Raw genomic sequence first — 16,058 nt, forward strand, 5'->3', positions numbered from 1 at the left:
CGTAGTCGGCAACCTCCTTGCGATCGCCGTTAGGAAAGTATTGGATAAACCAGTTGTGGCCGGCCACGCGAAAGGTACGGGACTGGATGTGCTTGCCGTTGGGGACGGACTTGGTGATCGAGTAGCCCTCGATCTTGAGCATGTGGTAGCCGCTCGTGGCGCTGGCGACGATAGTGGAGGCTGAGCTCGAGGGCACAGCGGAGGAGGGGCGCGACATTGTGGTCCGGATCGGAGGAGATTGGCAGGCCGTGTGGCGCAGACGCGGCGGCGGGGGACGGAAGGGAATTAGGGAAGGCAAGGCAAGTCAAGGGAGCAGCGGCGACAGGGAGGAGGGTTTTGGTGTCCAGGGGCTTCGTTTTTTTTTTTTTTTACTATTGGTATTGGTAGATATCTGAGCACTTTGCAACAGAATACTTCTAAGCACATCTGTGTCTATAAAATGTGGGTCCAGTGTTAAATCTGTAAACATCTTATGTTTGGAGTCCCATTTTTGCAATTTTTTTGGACAGGGGAGGGAGTGACGGACTATGGACCTGCTCGTGCCTTAAAAGGATAGTTTCAAAAATATGTTATTTCGTGAACAAAACTTTTAAACATTATCCTAGCAGCCAACAAATTAAATCCTAACAATAGCACAGTATTTAATTTGCATCTATTGTCAATCGAATTGATCCCGGATCACACACCACCAAGGGCCAGCATGTCCGGAGATTGCAAACAACCTATCACACGCAGCAAGAAACTCCAAGAATCAGCGAAACCGATCTAGAGATAGATTAGGCCAATTTGGAGCCCATCCTTCGCAGCAAAATTCGGAAACACCACCAAGGGGGCTAGACGTCCGGAGGTTGCAAACAACCTATCACACGCAGCAAGAAACTCTAAGAATCAGTGAAACTGATCTAGAGATAGATTAGGCCAATTTAGAGCCCATCCTTCGCCGCAAAAATTCGAAAACACCACCAAGGGCTAGACGTCCGGAGGTTGCAAACAACCTATCACACGTAGCAAGAAACTCCAAGAATCGGCAAAACCAATCTAGAGATAGATTAGGCCAATTTAGAGCCCATCCTTCACCGCAAAAACTCAGAAACACCTCCCGGGAGGACCCGTCGAGGAGATCCACGCCGGAGGTATGGGACGCAGGGAGTATATAAGAAACCATTTTCTTCTCTCTCTTCATGAGCATTTTACTTAGTAATTAGTATACTAACTAATGGTTATAGTGTCGTAAGATATAGTAGCAGACAAAAAGCCAAAAGCGCGGAAAAACAGTGGTTCTTGGAGGAGACCCAAAACAAATATTCTATGTTACCAAAAATGTATTGAAGTCATAAACCATAAATGCACCGATATTTACATCAAATCTTTGGAACTTGTATGTAATTATATTCCATTTGCATGAAAACATGTGATTATCGAAATTAAACCTGTAGAGCACTAGAGTACAGGGAATTATAAGATTTAATGATTGGATTTTAAGTATAGGAAATGGAACCATACAGTCAATGTTTGGGAACTCTGGAAACACAAGAATGTTTATGTCTTCGATGGAGCTATCATCCCTAGTATGGTCACCGTAATGAGATCAGTGGAGGAGGAGGGTCCTGTGGCAGTTTGCAGGAGCTTCAGGAACTGTCGGCTGGATTTAGGCCCTAGGTTGTGGTTTGATCGTGGGTTGTTTAGTGAATGGTGATTCTGTGCTCGTTGCAATGACCTGTCTGTCTTGGTCTGTTCAGATTAAGGGGAATTTGTTGGTGTCTGTGTTATTCTTCAGATTGTTCAGCTGTAACCTTGTAATGCAGCAACAATTTGCACTTCACAGGTTATGTGCACACTTGCTCGTCTGTGGACACTTTGCAATCATCATCTTTCCTGTCATCCATCTACAGCAGGCGACGATGACAGATTACTACTTACCAGAAGGGTGCAAACATTTAATCTCAAACTAGTTCTGAATGCAGCCAACTTAGGAATTTCTCAGCAATTTTCTCCATTGAGCAGCCTTTCGCAACCGACAAACGTAAAAGGATCAGTCACATATCCGGTAACAAACAGCATGATCTCTTCAACCAAATTTAGGGACATATATGTCTCAGCAAACAATGAAATTCAAAAGCTGAACAGAGTGCCTTGCAACATAGGACTGCATTCGTCAAACATCCTCCAGAAAGAACACATGCTGTAAGCTAAAGCATCCAGGTTCTGCAGAATGAGTAGCTTGGAATCACAATTGAGAAACTAATGTCTCTCTAGAACCTATGAAAGGACCAAACAAAAACAGAGCAAAGACACAGAGTGGCATCACAAGTCTCCTGACGGCGCTGGTGTGAGGACTATAATAATGCACTGAAGTGGTGAAACATGCACCTATAAACTACCAGCAGTGAGCAGTCTACCATTACCATTACTGTAAACCTACCCGATGTTGATCTCCTTGCATGCATATCAGTGGAGAGTAAGCTTGGAAGTGAGCTCCTCCAGGACGGCAGGGCAACTAGTAGACAGATGGTTGAAGCCATCAGTTGCGATGAGCGTATTCAGACCGGTAGACTTGAGGAACTCGAAGCATTTCTCCTTGAGACCCTGACAACTGTGCTGCTCGGCCAGCACGAGCGTGGTCACCACCGAGCTCGTGTCAATGCACCCGCACAGGTTTTCTTCGCAGATGAGCTTGAGCCTCTGGAGGCTAAACCTGTCCGCGGCTTCAAGCAGGTGCTGCGACATGGCGGCTTCTTCTTCCTTGCTCACCTCGGGCAACGTGTCGGTGTACATGAAGTGCAGCACGGCCTGTAAGACCCGTGGTTCGATGTCCTGGATGCCGATGGCGCAATTGGTGGTGCTGGTACCCTCCTTCATGGAGCCGAGGAGCTTCGCCTTGAAGACCGGCGACCTCGCAGCGAGCACGCACCTGTGAGCACTGAACGTCTCCCCGCCGGCCTGGAGCGTGACGTCGGAGGCCTCCCCGCTGAAGAGCAGCTCCCCGAGGTGGCGGTGCAGGTCGGGCGGCGGCACCTCCACAAAGGGAGCAGCTTTCACCGCGCGGAACCTGTCGATGATGACGACGTCGCACTGGAGCGTGAAGCTGTCGTCCTTGAGGTCGAGGAATTTGCTCTCCAGGTCCGCCTTGCTCATGTACTTGAAGAACCACCACCCTGCCGCTCCCCCACGCGCGAGATTGTGCACCGGACTCTTGCGTGCTGTGGTTCGTTCCAGGAGGCCAGCGCTGTTGATCACGGAAAGGGTGAACTGCGCCATGACGGACCCGGCGGTGGCGGCGACGGCGCCGTCGAGGACGAGCTGCAGGGAGAGGTAGCCGCGGGCGCGCTTGATCAGGCGGCCGCATCCGTTGGGGAAGTAGTTGATGTACCAGCTGTAGCCCGCCGCCTGGAAATTGGAGGACTTGATGTGGGCGCCGCGCGGCAGGGACTTGGTGAGGGAGTAGCTGTCGATCTTGAGCTGGTGCGTCCCGGTGGACGCCGCGGCGGTGATGAACGACGAGGAGGCTTGTGGGGGTCCGCTGCTGCGGCCGACCGACGAGGCCGAAACCGACATTGCGCGAGCCTGCAATGCAATCAGGGCCGGGCAAATTTGAGGGTTTTCCGATCCACCTGCCTATTCTTCCCTCGCAGCAAGAACAAATTAAAGGTAGTGAATTGGAGACGAGGGAGAAAGATGGTGACACACAGCAGAGCGTTGGAGACGAGGGGGTTGTCGGAGTCGGCTGCCCTGTCGCTCCATCTGTTTTGCGCCGAGGCAGAGTGGAGGGGGGAACGGGGAGTCGGGGACTGCTCTGTGCTCTGTGGAGACGACGAAGGGGAAAGGACCGCTCACGGACTGGTTTCCTACTTTCCTTTCTTGGCAAAATGGTTGATGGTTCCTCTAGCTGGTCTGGGCTGGGCTTTCTAGATGGACCTTAGTAGCCTTTGGGCCTGGCAAGAGGGCAGACGACTACACGCATCAACGTATAGCACAGACTCCCCTCAAAAAAAAACGTATAATACAGACTTCGATATACGCTGACGATGTGATCATCTATGTACACTGACGATGCGGTCATCTTCATCAGGTTGGATTAAGGAGGTCAACGCCTTCGCGTACAACTGAAACTTTTGAAGGAAACACGTACACATCAGTACATGTTATCCGTTACCTTGATTTGCTTTGAAATGCTAAGAACTCGGGAGGTCAAAGAAACTACCGTCATTTTATGATTAGGATGCCAGCATACTGCACTAATAAACTGATTACAGGACATTTTGCAGTGACATACAAAGAATATTTGACACATAACCCAGCTGAAGGTCTTGCCTGGTGTTCGTGAAAAGATGTGAACACTGAACAGTTGAGTAAAAAATCTGAAAATCACTGAATCAAAAAAAAATCTGAAAATCACATTCCAAGCCATAACTTCATGACTTTTACAAATTGGATCATTCCAATGTGTAAAATCAACATAGTGAAAAAGGAAGTACACACAGATTCTTCAAAAGTGGACAGCGTTGTACTGCCTCACCAAAAACAAAAGAATAGATTTATACTGCTACGAAATAATTCGTAAGAAATCAATGATATATCAGGACATAAACAAGTGCCAGGAAGTAATTCAGTCACAGGCATTTGAGATCATTAAGTTCAAACAAAGGAATCATGAAATTAATTTTCTACATTGCAATCATATCTGCCAGTCAATAACTCTTATTCACTTAGCATTTACGCTTATCTTTAATTGTACCCTACCCACGTTAAAAAAAATCATATTCATATGATCAATTAGTGATAAAATAAACGCCCCAAGATGTTTCACTGTTTCCATATTAGCATATTACACCTCAATTTACTGAACAATGAGCAAATGTACACCGCAAGCAGCAACTTAACTGAATCCACATTGTTGAATTGACATGAACGTTGTCTCCTGCATGTCAGTCCATGTAATTATTTCATGAGAGGGATATCCCAATTATATAGTTCAACAGCATGCAGTGATGACAAGAACAGCAGTGCAAACAACACTGGGAGATATCTTAAATATGAAGAAAAAAAACGAAAACAAAAAAATGGATGCCAATATTAAATCACCTCAATTATATGGTTGCAGATAGTTAAATGCTACCCTGACTTGGTTTAGTCCGTGTCTGGCTTAAATTGGACAGCAGTTATAACATGTGGTTATTTAACATATTATACTTCAATAAGATGATTACAGGACATCTTGCAATGACAAAATACAGGGGAGAAGAAATGACACATGGTGCTTAGAGCAGCAATAGTTGGAGGAGACAGTATGAGATGAAGAATAATGTCAAAATTTGATTGCATGGTTCAGTCAGGGGATAATAACCTTCTCAAGTTGGCACATGCCAAATCTACATGGTCATGTTCTTCGAAAACATGGACAATGAATAAGATTATGCTGCCATATGCAACAATTTGCATCATTGCATGAGAACACTAAAGACATATCAAACACTAGCAAGAGCAAGGATAGTCCAATGATGTACCTGTATATGATCGACACTTTGTGGAGGCATGTTTTGAGGAAGTTAAGCCTTCTTTATTGTAGTCTAACTGGAGAGTGAAGCGAGCTAGCTCTTTTTCACTCGGTATTACCATTGTGTCAACAACAACAACAACAACAAAGCCTTTAAGTCCCAAACAAGTTGTGGTAGGCTAGAGTTGAAACCCAACAGAAGCAATCAAGGTTCAGGCACGTGAATAGCTGTCTTCCAAGCACTCATATCTAAGGCTAAGTCTTTGGGTATATTCCATCCTTTCAAGTCTCCTTTTATTGCCTCTATCCAAGTCAACTTCGGTCTTCCTCTGCCTCTCTTCACGTTACTATCCTGGCTTAGGATTCCACTACGCACCGGTGCCTCTGGAGGTCTCCGTTGGACATGTCCAAACCATCTCAACCGGTGTTGGACAAGCTTTTCTTCAATTGGTGCTACCCCTAATCTATCACGTATATCATCGTTCCAAACTTGATCCCTTCTTGTATGACCGCAAATCCAACGCAACATACGCATTTCCGCGACACTTATCTGTTGAACATGTCGTCTTTTCATAGGCCAACATTCTGCATCATACAACATAGCAGGTCTAATCGTCGTCCTATAAAACTTGCCTTTTAGCTTCTGTGGTACCCTTTTGTCACATAGGACACCAGATGCTTGCCGCCACTTCATCCACTCTGCTTTGATTCTATGGCTAACATCTTCATCAATATACCCGTCTCTCTGTAGTATTGATCCTAAATATTGAAAGGTATCCTTCCTAGGCACTACTTGACCTTCCAAACTAATATCTTCCTCCTCCTGAATAGTAGTGCCGAAGTCACATCTCATATACTCAGTTTTAGTTCTACTGAGTCTAAAACCTTTGAACTCCAAAGTCTCCCGCCGTAACTCCAGTTTCTGATTCACTCCTGTTCGGCTTTTATTAACTAGCACTACATCGTCCGCGAAAAGCATACACCAAGGGATGTCCCCTTGTATGTCCCTTGTGACCTCATCCATCACTAAGACAAACAAATAAGGGCTCAAAGCTGACCCTTGATGTAGTCCTATCCTAATCGGGAAGTCATCTGTGTCTCCATCACTTGTTCGAACTCTAATCACAACATTGTTGTATATGTCCTTAATGAGCCCGACGTACTTCGTTGGGACTTTATGTTTGTCCAAAGCCCACCACATAACATTTCTTGGTATTTTATCATAAGCCTTCTCCAAGTCAATAAAAACCATGTGTAGGTCCTTCTTTTTCTCCCTATACCGCTCCATAACTTGTCTTATTAAGAAAATGGCTTCCATGGTTGACCTTCCGGACATGAAACCAAATTAATTCATAGAGACCCGCGTTATTGCTCTCAAGCGATATTCGATAACTCTCTCACATAGCTTCATAGTATGACTTATCAACTTAATTCCCCGGTAATTAGTACAACTTTGAATATCCCCTTTATTCTTGTAGATCGGTACCAATATACTTCTCCTCCACTCATCAGGCATCTTGTTCGATCGAAAAATATGGTTGAATAGCTTGGTTAGCCATACTATAGCTGTGTCCCCAAGGCATCTCTACACCTCGATTGGGATACCATCCGGTCCCATCGCCTTACCTCCTTTCATTCTTTTCAATGCCTCTCTAGCCTCAGATTATTGGATTCTCCGCACAAAGCGGCTATTGGTGTCATCAAAAGAGTCATCCAACTGAAAGGTTGTGTCCGTATTCTCACTATTGAATAATTTGTAAAAATACTCTTGCCATCAATGTCGGATCTCATCCTCCTTCACCAAGAGATGCTCCCTTTCATCCTTAATGCACTTAACTTGGTTGAAGTTCCTTGTCTTTCTCTCACGAACCCTAGCCATCCTATAAATGTCCTTCTCTCCTTCCTTCGTACTCAAACGTTGGTAAAGATCCTCGTACGCTCTACCCTTTGCCACACTTACAACTCGCTTTGCAGTCTTCTTTACCACCTTGTACTTCTCTATGTTGTCCACACTCCTGTCATGGTACAAGCGTCTATAGCACTCTTTCTTCTCCTTAATAGCCCTTTGGACTTCCTCGTTTCACCACCAAGTATCTTTAGCCTCGCCTCCACTTCCTTTGGTTACTCCACACACCTCTGAGGCCACCTTCCGAATGTTGGTTGTCATCTTCTCCCACATGTTGTTTATGTCCTCTTCTTCCTTCCAAGAGCCCTATTTGATAACCCTTTCCCTGAATACATCTGACGTCTCTCCTTTCAGTTTCCACCACTTTGTTCTTTCAATCTTAGCTTGTTTATCCCTACGGGCACGCACCTAAAAACGAAAGTCTGCCACCAAAAGCTTATATTGAGAAACAACACACTCCCCTGATATCACCTTGTAACCCAAGCATGCTCGTTTGTCCTTTCTTCTTGTGAGGACAAAGTCAATTTGGCTAGAGTGTTGTCCGCTACTGAAGGTCACTAAATGAGATTCTCTCTTTCTAAAGAAAGTGTTGGCTATCATCAGGTCAAAAGCTACTGCAAAGTCTAGAACTTCCTTCCCCTCCTGATTCCTACTACCATACCCAAAACCTCTATAAACTGCCTCGAAACCTGCGCTTGTAGTACCTACATGCCCATTAAGATCTCCTATAAAAAGCTTCTCACTACTGGGTACAGCTCTAATCAGGCCATCTAAGTCTTCCCAGAACTGTCTCTTAGCACTCTCGTTGAGGCCTACTTGGGGGCATACGCACTAATTACGTTCAAGACCATATCACCAATGACAAGCTTGACTAAGATAATCCTATCTCCTTGCCTTCTCACTCCCACCACACTATTCTTGAGGCTCTAATCAATCAAAACTCCTCCATTTCTATTCGCAACTATTCATGTGTACCAAAGCTTGAAACCTGTATTGTTCACCTCCTTCGCCTTCTGACCCTTCCATTTAGTCTCTTAAACGCATAATATATTTACACGCCTCCTAGTCGCGGTATCAACTAATTCTCTTAACTTACCTGTAAGCGACCCTACATTCCAACTGCCTAAACAGATCCTAGTTGGTTCGACTAGCTTCCTTACCCTTCGCACCCGTCGAATCAGATGTGAAGACCCTTGCTCATTTTTCACTACACCCGGGTGCCGATGTAGCACGCCACTAAGGATGCGACAACCCGATCCTTGATCACTTGACACCGTGCCCAGATCGCGACACGGCGCGTCACGGGGGTGACGACCCGGCCCTTGCTCATTTAACACCATACCCGGGTTCCGATATGGTGCGTCTCTAAGAGGGTTACGCCCCAACGATTTTCTTTCGGATTTCATCTCTATTAGAATGGCTAGATTTAACATTGGCTCGCCACGCCTAACACAACCCACCTCCTTTACCAGGGCTTGGGACCTGCTATGTTGAGACAACATAGGCGGAGTTGGTATTACCATTGTGTCTTTAATCATAATACTCTTACTAAACCAGCATGAACATTATGTTGACCAAAAACACATCCACAAAGCTAACAATATGACGAGTATCAATAGGTCATTGCAAAAACTAATTCAAATGCTAAGCATATGCAAGATAACAAAAAATAATGGAGTACAGCGAACTTTCATGTCAATTTGGAGGCTTATAATTGAACCAATTGCGGATCACAATAGCATGCATTTCTCAAAATATTATTAAAAATTTATACACAAATGTCATAACAACCATACAAAAAGACCACATCCTTTTATGAATGTTAGAAGTAGCACCTGATAATTTTCATTTCAAATCAAACTAATAAAAGGAAAGAAAAAAGCTTGAGTATCATAACAACACCAAATTGTCCTTCTGGGCATTGTTGAAATTTGACACCCCATTTCTTTGCACATTCAGGTTTTTAATTCAGCAATGACAACTGAAACTCTTGAAGGAACCAAGGACAAATCATTATGTTATCATATGCCTAATTTAATTTATGTTTTAACTGATTACAGGATAACTTCCATGACCAAATAGAAGAACAATTGACACACAATGCTTAACAAGAGGGCAAACAAAACCAAGTTGAAGAGCTGCAGCTGGAGAAGAAAACATGTGGTGACGAATCGAGCCAACATCTGATAATCTGATTACAAGTAATAAATTAATGACCTTTCCAAAATGCCTCAGGAAAATATACATTATCAGCGTACTCAAACAAGTATAGCTTTGTACAGCTATGCAATAACTAATCTATATAAAAATGGCAAAACAGCACATAACCAGTGCCAGGATTGTTAAAGCAATTCCATCAACATATATATGAGATTGTCGTTTTCAATCAATGGCATAGAAAAAGGAATGGTTAATCTTCTATATAGCAGTCATACCAATGAGTGAAGAATTTCTTCATCACTAAATAGTACCCTCTCTTTAACTGTACTCTATCTGGACCTAAATGAAACATTATGCTGGACAAAAATACATCCAACCTGCCAACAAAACAACGAAAATGAATAGAAAAATGCAAAATTACGGTGATGGAAGGCAATCATAGAATATCATAACGAACTTCCAGGTTAAGTTAAATGCTTAGAAGTGAATTAATTGCTTCTCGCATTAGCATGTTCCTGGCATCATAGTTAAAAGCTGCCCACAAATGATATGACGACCAAACAAAATAAGGCACAGGTACATCGCATCCTTTTGTGGACATGACTGCATATTCACATACAAGTACTAGTACTAGAAGTAGAGTATTAATTAGATAGCGAAACCAACTAATTAGTCTTTCTGGATACTAGCAGTTGGCATCCCTGATCCACGGAAATCCTCATGTCCATGTCCTTCATTTGCTTTCCAGAGTTCAGCGTTCAGCAAGCTTCGACATCAACTGAAACAAGGCAGAAGGAGAGCTTTTCACCAGATGCTGAAATCCATCGGTCACGCTGACCTCATCCAGTGTTTTAGGAGACTTGAGAAACTCAAAGCATGCCTCCTTAAGCGCTTGACAGCGGTGCTGCTCAGCCAATGCAAGTGTGATTCCCACCGTGCTCACATCAATTTGCTGACATAGCCTATCCTCACATATCAGCTTAAGCCTCTGCAAGTCGTATCTGTCTGCAGCTTCTAGCAAATGATGTGCCATCGTGGCTCCACCATTATCTTGCTCTATCGTCTCTGGCAGCGAGTCTGTGTAAATGAAATGTAGCAAGGTCTGGAACACCTGAGCTGCCATATCATCAATCCGTATGCAGTTCTCCGTGGAGGTGCCTTCCTTCATCGGGCCAAAGAGCAGCGCATCGAAGACCGGCGACCGTGCAGCAAGCACACACCGGTGCGCGGCAAATGTCTTGCCCCCGACAAGAAATCTCACATCGGCACCCTTTCCTGCTAGGAGAGCACCGAAATGCTGTGGCAACTCGAGAGGCGGCACCGCAACGACGAAAGCTGCGGCGGCCTCCGCGCGTGGCAGGCCGGCAACGATTATGTCGCACCTGATCGAGAAGCAGTCAAGCTGCGGCGGCCTCCGCGCGTGGCAGGCCGGCAACGATTATGTCGCACCTGATCGAGAAGCAGTCATCCTTGAGGCGATTCGACTGCTCCAAGCTCTCTTTCTTAATGAATTCCTTATATCCCCACGATCCGTTGGTGCCGAATCTACGCGCCTCGAGGTTGCCGACGAAGGCCGGTTTCTGCATCTCCACCTGGTCGATGAAGCTGAACACGTACTGCGCCATTACTTCCTCCCCGGGCCCGACCTGGTCCTTGAAGCGGAGGTAGAGGGAGATGTGGTCGGCGGTCTCCGGGCGGTCGCCGTTGGGGTAGTACCGGATAACCCAAGTGCGCCCCGCAACGCGGAAGGTGGGAATCGAAATGACTTCCATTGGGGAAGGCGACTTTGATGCTCGAGTAGTCTCTGATCCTGAGCACGTGGTAGCCGCTTCCGGCGCCGCCGACGATAGCGGAAGCGGAGACCGAAGGGACCCTATCGTCTCTAGCGATGCGCCGGCAGCTCGGGATGACAGGAGCCATTAGTTGGGTGCCGAAGAGATAGTGGTGCGCTCGAGCCCTCGAGGTGGGGTGGGGTGGAGCGGCGGGGCCGGTAGTGGAAAGCGGTGTCAGTGCGTCACCGGCGGAAGAAGGGAAGGGGGAGGGGAGGGGAGGCGGCGGCGGAGCGAGGAGTTGGGACTCGGGAGTTTTCGACTTTCGGGCTTTAAGGGGCGAGTGACGAGAAATTTCGTTATTTGGAACGTCTCGTTTCTTTTATTTTATTAACATTTATTAAAAAGTCCCCATGTTTTTCAAAAAAAAATGATTTGATACTATACATGTGAAATTTTTTATTCTGGTGGTTTCTCTCTTTTGTTTTATAGCAAATGTGCCCATGCGTTGTAACGGGACATACAATTTGTTCACACATGCTCATGCCAATTGCTACAATTCTCTTTGGTATGTTAGGCATTAGAATACATAAGTTTTATTCTTGAATCAACAAAAAGTGCTTAAAAACTATAGTAATTACTACTTCCTAGAGCTGTTGGCTGCCTAATCCAACCCAACCCCAAATCACCTCGATAGTCGCTGGCAACTCATAATTCCAAGGAACATGGAGCACTCATGACAGAAAAAAAAAATCACCCGATAATTGTGAAATATCATGAAGAGGAAGGGGAGTGTGTATTTGGCTGTGACCAACTTTCTGTTACTTTGTGCCATGTATAGTGTGACACTATTATACCACCCAAGAACAACATCTGAATGCCACTCAAAACAAGTATAACTGCCATAAAAAGCAACTGATAAATAATAATTATGACTGCATTTATGCTTTTCTCAAATATATCTACATGGGTTCATAGTACAGGGTGCTCACTTCAGCTAGAATGTAAGATAAAGAAACCATTAGCATCATAATGGAAACATCACGATCAATTGATGTAAGAAAGGAACTTAGACAAAGTTAAAGGAAGAAGCAGGAGACAAACTTGTGGCTACTCCAAAAATGGTGCTGATTATGAACAGATATAGGGAGCTGCCAATAAATTTCAGTAATTTGGCACTACTGGTCACCAAACTGTAGAAGAAGGGTGTCTCATTGTGGCTTAACATCTGCAAGGTGCAAACCGAGTCTGTCACCAAGAATATTACCCCCAAGTGCTGAAATTTAACATACAGTTAGAAAGAACTACATACAAATAACAGAACTGTTTATATACTTTGGATAATGAACTCATCATGATAGTCTCCAAGCGCAAATCACCAAGCTTAGGCTTAAATAATGGTGACTTGTTCTCTACCTATAATGACTATCTTGGTGAGTTCATTATCTAAAGTATAGCCTTCCACTTCATAATGACGAAACCATCAATCCCACAACATGAATGATCTCTGAATATGCCAATCTAGACCACTAAAGAACAAGAGGCTCATGATGCTTAGGTGGAGATAGCAACCACAGTTTATACCAACTAAAATTTCTATTTCATATGGTTTTTTTCTCTATATGCCATTTGGTAAATATGTAACCCAACTGAATGAAAACTAATATGGAGCATCACACCCTCGACTCTAATAAGCCTAAAGAGAAGGCAGTAGCCATTGGCATATTTTAAAACCAGTCAATAGTTGTTATTTATACTACTTATCAAGTTGTTTCAAGTGAAACAAGCTAAGCCATTACCCATGAATAATGTTGACTTAATAATAATCAGAAATTAAGAATGATTCAGAAAGAATCACATTTACCTGCATACATCTGACCATGTTTATCTACTGCCCTAAAAAAGGGGCACTTTTTTCTTCTGAAATGTTGTTTTTTTGCAGCTCCCTCCAAAGCACCCAGATCATCCTGTAATTTTCTTAGCCGTTACAACCTTCATTTTGTTAAAACTATAGAGATACCAGATGCTAATATGTAAAAGAAAATGAGTGAAAAATTAAGTTATCACATAGTCTAGACAATTTGATGCCAAACAAGAGACCTATGAATAAGCCGCAGAAACATTATAAATCTGTTTTATACTTTTTGGCCAATGGATACACATGGTACTGTATAATTTTCTGAAATCAGAGATCACCTTGGAGAATAAATAGTATTAAGGCCTGGGTTTCCATGCTAAGGTTGTTAGCACGATCAACAGCTACAATCCCAAACTTGGGACCATAGCCATCTGCCTATTCCCTGACATGTCCAGAATAGATAGCCAATCACAGGCACACCCTTCAAAACAATATGGCTATCAGTGGTGAAATTTACATATACATGGTCATATAGTAAGGAATGTTTCATTCCAAATTAATTTAAGAACGGACCATAATGAATTATTGGCTGCAGCATAGTTGGCTAACGGGTACTCCTAATATATAGTTTCCGAATCAGTTTGGTCTCATGAGGAACTCTATTTTCAGATCATAAAAGGTATATGTAAGCTTTTGTATCGTTCATTAAACTGAATCAGGATAAACATCACCACCAGATTCAATGGACTCATCATTGTCCACATTCTCTAGACCAGGGCTTGATATCACCTCCTGCATGAAAATGGAGTAATCAACTCCTACTGTTTACATGTTCAGACCATTTATCTAAGCAGCTAGTATCTAAGTTACCTGCCCATAGTCGTCGATGCCAATAAAATTCAATTTATCACATATGCTAGCTAGGTAAAAAGGGTCAATGAATTAGCTAGTGGGATCCGTTTTAGGATGTAGTTCGCATTGGAAAATAAACATTATTGTTAGTGAGGAGTTCGCATCGGACATACATGGGACTTCTCTGACCAGGGACGTGCCTGAGACTTCTCTAATTCGAGTCGCAATTTGATCAGAGTCCAATTCCAATTCGCTGCCTATGATGCCAGCGAAGGAGAGCCTGAACACAATTTCATGGCTATCCAATCAAGAAAAATATGTATGAACTAATGAACTAATCTTCAAAAATCCCACCTAATACTACTCATCGGTACAAAAGAACAATCAGTGAGAAAGCTAACCTTGTTGATAGTGTCACCGGCGAAATCAGAAAGATTTGGTTCTTGTTCAGCTCGACGAGGTCTGAGTTTGGAAGATGATGAGGTGTTACTTGTTCTTCTCGGCGATAATAGAATTTGAAGGTGACGTGTTTACTTGTTCTGCTCGGCGAGAACAGGAACTTCTTCTGCACGTCGAGATCCCAATGATCCAACCAAAATCAGTAATATATAAGTAGCAAAAAAACGGAAGAAATTCGAGTCGAACACTCGAACTTGGAGTTCATGTCCAACATACCCTGGAATTGTTTTATGTGATAGGAGGATAGGAGTTGGAGTCTTCGACGGATTCAATTCCAATCCTATATTCCGATTCCGATTGGCTCAGACAAAACCTCGCCTTGTGCCGTCGCGCCTCCGCGGCTTTGCACAGCGCCGCCAATGCCAGCTAACGCGGCGGGCTGGGCGGGCAGGGGCACAAGAGCCGCCCGCACGACGACGATCTGCGCGTAGGCGTCCATGCCGGAGTCGGATGCGGCGCGCTGCATGGAGCGCGGCGACAGCGGCGGGGCGTAGCCGGTGTAGGCATAGCAGGCGCCGCAATACGGGAAGCTCGCGGCGGCGGCATGTTCGACGGCCGCCTTTTTTTTATCGAGAGAAAGATGGGAGTACGGAGCGGGATCACGGGGAGTGGGGCGTGAGGGACGGAACGAGGACGGAAGCCAGGGGAGCGGGCCGACAGCGAAGGAACGCCGCGGGAGTGAGTGGGCCGACGGTTGGGCCTAGATTGAATGGGTTCGACGAAAAAAACAAGCCTAAAATTTTGCCTTTTATAGCAAAATGGCAACCCGGCAGTAGAAAAGTGGCAGAAGACCAAATTTAGGCTAAAAATATTTACTTCTGGTCGTTTCTCCCTTTTCTTTTATTAGCAAAATGGTAAATGGTAACCCGGCAGTAGGAAAGTCGCAAAAAAAAAACAAACTCATGATGAAAAAATAGTAATTTTTTTTAATACTGGAGACCTCACCAGGTGCCGTCGCAACTCACAAGTCACGTGATTTTTCACGTGAAAGCGCATGCTACGCGGAGGCTGATGCTCCAAGCACGGCCTCGGACTTCTCATGTTCATCCCATAACCACTCTACTCATAAGGCACTGGCCATTTGAGATATTTGTTCTATGTTCGTCTAGTGTTGAAACAAGTATTTGGAATTCTAAACGAAATCAAATGAAAAATTTGTCAACTATAAAGTTATATAACTTTTCGAGATCTACAACTTTCGCTTTGGTTATTTCTCCATCCAAGATTATTTGAAAAAAAAAATCAAATTTCAAATGTGAGACATTCAAACGTAATTTTGTTGGATAGATGATTTTAAATGAAAAAGTCGTATAACTTTTTGAGATCATAACTTTTGTTCTGGTCATTTCTCCATTCGAGATCCTTCCCTACCATTACCACTACACTACACATTTACATGTGACTACAGAGCATATGAATTCCTTTTTATTTACTCTATACAATCTTCTGAATCAAATATTTTGACATCAAAATAATTTTAAATAAAAAAATTTTAAACTACAAAGTTGTATAACTTTTAAGATCTACAATTTTTGTTTTGTTCATTTCTCAATATCAAGT

At 44.0% G+C, this 16,058-nt stretch overlaps 1 protein-coding gene, 1 long non-coding RNA gene and 1 pseudogene across 6 annotated transcripts; all 3 read right to left on the reverse strand.

Moving 5' to 3' along the window:
- Positions 1-1,527: 1,527 nt before the first annotated feature.
- On the reverse strand, positions 1,528-3,846 carry LOC136487225 (BTB/POZ and MATH domain-containing protein 1-like). 2 transcript variants are annotated; one of them, XM_066484354.1, is made up of 3 exons: positions 3,688-3,846; positions 2,423-3,564; positions 1,528-2,205 (listed from the first exon to the last, which is right to left on the reverse strand). In XM_066484354.1, the coding sequence occupies exons 1-2, from the start codon at positions 3,739-3,741 to the stop codon at positions 2,449-2,451; spliced, it is 1,170 nt and encodes a 389-aa protein (XP_066340451.1). In that variant the 5' UTR covers positions 3,742-3,846; the 3' UTR covers positions 1,528-2,205; positions 2,423-2,448. The 2 variants fall into 2 exon arrangements, with proteins under 2 accessions (XP_066340451.1, XP_066340444.1); XM_066484347.1 differs by having other exon boundaries at positions 1,530-3,564.
- A 5,072-nt stretch (positions 3,847-8,918) lies between these two features.
- On the reverse strand, positions 8,919-11,587 carry LOC136487235 (BTB/POZ and MATH domain-containing protein 2-like; annotated as a pseudogene).
- A 678-nt stretch (positions 11,588-12,265) lies between these two features.
- Positions 12,266-15,132, reverse strand: LOC136487241 (uncharacterized). Of its 4 annotated transcripts, none has more exons than XR_010767191.1 (6): positions 14,715-15,132; positions 14,441-14,604; positions 14,213-14,319; positions 13,526-13,979; positions 13,194-13,296; positions 12,266-12,557 (listed from the first exon to the last, which is right to left on the reverse strand). It is a non-coding gene; the product is annotated as an uncharacterized lncRNA (long non-coding RNA). The 4 variants fall into 4 exon arrangements; XR_010767194.1 differs by having other exon boundaries at positions 13,526-13,668; positions 13,761-14,319; XR_010767192.1 differs by lacking the exon at positions 14,213-14,319.
- Positions 15,133-16,058: the final 926 nt, after the last annotated feature.

Source organism: Miscanthus floridulus, chromosome 1 (assembly GCF_019320115.1).
Source record: "Miscanthus floridulus cultivar M001 chromosome 1, ASM1932011v1, whole genome shotgun sequence".
Classification (NCBI taxonomy): domain Eukaryota; kingdom Viridiplantae; phylum Streptophyta; class Magnoliopsida; order Poales; family Poaceae; genus Miscanthus; species Miscanthus floridulus.